Source organism: Astatotilapia calliptera, chromosome 14 (genome assembly GCF_900246225.1).
Source record: "Astatotilapia calliptera chromosome 14, fAstCal1.2, whole genome shotgun sequence".
NCBI classification, from domain to species: Eukaryota; Metazoa; Chordata; class Actinopteri; order Cichliformes; family Cichlidae; genus Astatotilapia; species Astatotilapia calliptera.
The window spans coordinates 9,696,983-9,699,599 of NC_039315.1; the positions used below are offsets into that span (position 1 = coordinate 9,696,983).

Here is a 2,617-nt window from a genome sequence, read left to right on the forward strand (position 1 = left end):
GCAGACTCAAAAACCCACTTAACTTTTCACAAGTCTTTATTTACACAGCGAGAGTGGAATCTTGCTAAACATGAATACACATGAGGAGACACCAGCAGAGAGCAGATCATCACGAGGAGTCACTGGCAGAGAATGCGAGCGGAACAAGAACTCTGAAACAGAGGAGAGGAAGATTACTGGACTGGTAAGGTGATAGAGGAAAGCTGGAGGTTAGTACTGACTGAAGGGAGTTTTGCAGGCCAAAATTTGAGACGCTTCGGGGAGGGTACCTGTGGGAATGTCCAGAGCAGGGCATGAACACTGAAAACGGTGGAAAGTCTTCCAGAAAAGTGGAAAGTTTTCCAGATTCTCCAGAGGGGTCTAGTAAAGGCACGATGGGCAGGAGGGCATGCATGTAAGCAAGGTTATGGATTCTGAGAGCAGTTTGCAGGTGAGGAAAGCAAGCAGGACCAGCGCTGGAAAAAGAATGGTAATCGAGCGTCGATCTGGGAGACTGCGACCAGGAGCTGAAGCGCATAGAAACAAAGTTGCACATGAAGAAAACTGGGATGAAGCTAACCATAAGGGACGCCTAGTTATCACTAAGAGGTAGCAGGATGAGTGGGAGGCAGTGCTGGCCAAAATAACCCTCCTGCTGATTTGCTAATGAATGAGATACAGGTGAGACACCAGAACCTCTGAGGGTGGACACCATCACAAAACGCATCACAAAACCAAAACAAAAAGATCAGGATAAAAGTAACAACAAGTTTTCATAACTGCAGTACGATGTAGTCAACAATCATTCATTTTAAGTGGGATGAATGTTTATCTCTATATTTTAAGAATCGCTACATCTTATAAGTGTTACTGAGTCAAACTACATTAGCAAAAAGGTCAGACACAAAAAATCCACAATAATATTTCCTGTAATACAGGAAACTGCAGATTTTTCCACAGTGATGCAGATGGCGTATGTGTCTGTTCTTGTGTGTGTCATTATTTTACATAACTTCTTCATGTGTAGCTCTTACAGTTTTCAAAGTGCTGATCAGATGACGCAGTGTTTTCATTTTTATTGCAGCTCAAAGAAGATTTTTATGATTTGATTAACAGTAAGCAAATATTCACATAGATACTCTATTTTTTAAGACTCTCAGGAGAGTGCTTCGTATTTCGTTTGTATACAACCCATATACGATTGGATTCAGAAGTGGAGGTACAGTAAATATGAGCATGCCCATGATCTTTTGCATGTCAACCGAAACATTTTTGAATCTGTGAGATAAAATCGTGAATGTTGCCACAACCTCAAACATGAACAGTATAACTAACTGTGCGACACACGTGTTGACAGCTTTTGCCTTTGTTTCTGATTTCCTTGTAACCACACATGCAATGAGAATTTTAACATAGGAATATGCCTGAATGGATACGCTTACAACTTGTATAACAGCAGTGTTAAACAGCCCCATAATATTATTGACTGTTGTGTTTCCACACGTCAGCTTCAGGAGAGATGGGTTATCACAAAACACATTCATAACAACATGTTTGCACCTGGGAAGTCTTGCCTGTAAAGAGAACAGTGATACAATCAAGACAAAGTCGAGGCCCCAAACTAGTACAATGATACAACTAATAAATCTTGGTGTCATGACAGAGCTATAGCGTAAGGGCATGCAAATAGCAACATAACGGTCAAAGGACATTGCTGCAAGAATAAACAAAATGCCACCACCATACATGTGGAGCAGGAATGCCTGTAAAACACAGAGATGATAGTCTATTTTGTGTGTCTCTGTAACAATATCTGAAAGTACTTTTGGTAACATTGCAGATAGTCCTATGAGATCATTGAGTGGAAGACTAAATAGGATGAAATACATGGGTTTGTGAAGGTTTCTGTTCAATATGATTAAAGCCAACAAGGTCAGGTTGCAGGAAATTCCAAAAATACAAACTGAAATGCCAAGAAAAAATATAGGATACTTTCCTCCAGGTGGGATAACAAATGGATCAAGGGTTAACTCGGAACTAAAGTCAAAGGACTGGTTTTCCATTTTAAAGTTAGAAAAAGACAACTGTGAATTTACTAAACATTGTTACTAAAATATTTTCACATTATAATTAAAATCAAGTTAATATTTACAGAAATCAAGGGTGCCATTTTTCAAATGTAATGTTGCCTAAAGTGCTCTGAACTGTTGTGCTTCTCTAGCTTTATTAAAGTCACCTTGACCAGAACATGTAACGTCACCCCGTGACATGTATACTTCTGGGATTATTAATGGATTTACAAAGATAGAAAAAAAATTTTTTTGTTAAGGTTGTATTCAGTATCCAAATCAAGTACTAAAAGTTTTACTTAATTTAGCTAAATAAACTAATGTTAAGCGCATTACTATTAAAATAACCACCAGTAAACTACAGGGTAAATGCAGGAAACATAAGGAATAAACTAAAATGTTTCCGACACAAAACAGTCTGTTTGTTCCAGTTCCAGCAGTATAGAATAGAATAGAATTCAACTTTATTGTCATTGCACATGTCACAAGTACAAGGCAACAAAATGCAGTTTGCATCCATCCAGAAAGTGCTTAGCAATAATATAGATATATTACAAAATATATATTAG

The 2,617-nt window shown here is 38.1% G+C and overlaps 1 protein-coding gene across 1 annotated transcript; it reads right to left on the bottom strand.

Annotated features, from left to right (window-relative positions):
- Positions 1-1,106: 1,106 nt before the first annotated feature.
- LOC113036568 (olfactory receptor 52B2-like) lies at positions 1,107-2,042 on the bottom strand. Its single transcript, XM_026192985.1, has one exon. It carries the CDS (start codon positions 2,040-2,042, stop codon positions 1,107-1,109), a length of 936 nt encoding a protein of 311 aa, XP_026048770.1.
- Between the last annotated feature and the right edge of the window lie 575 nt (positions 2,043-2,617).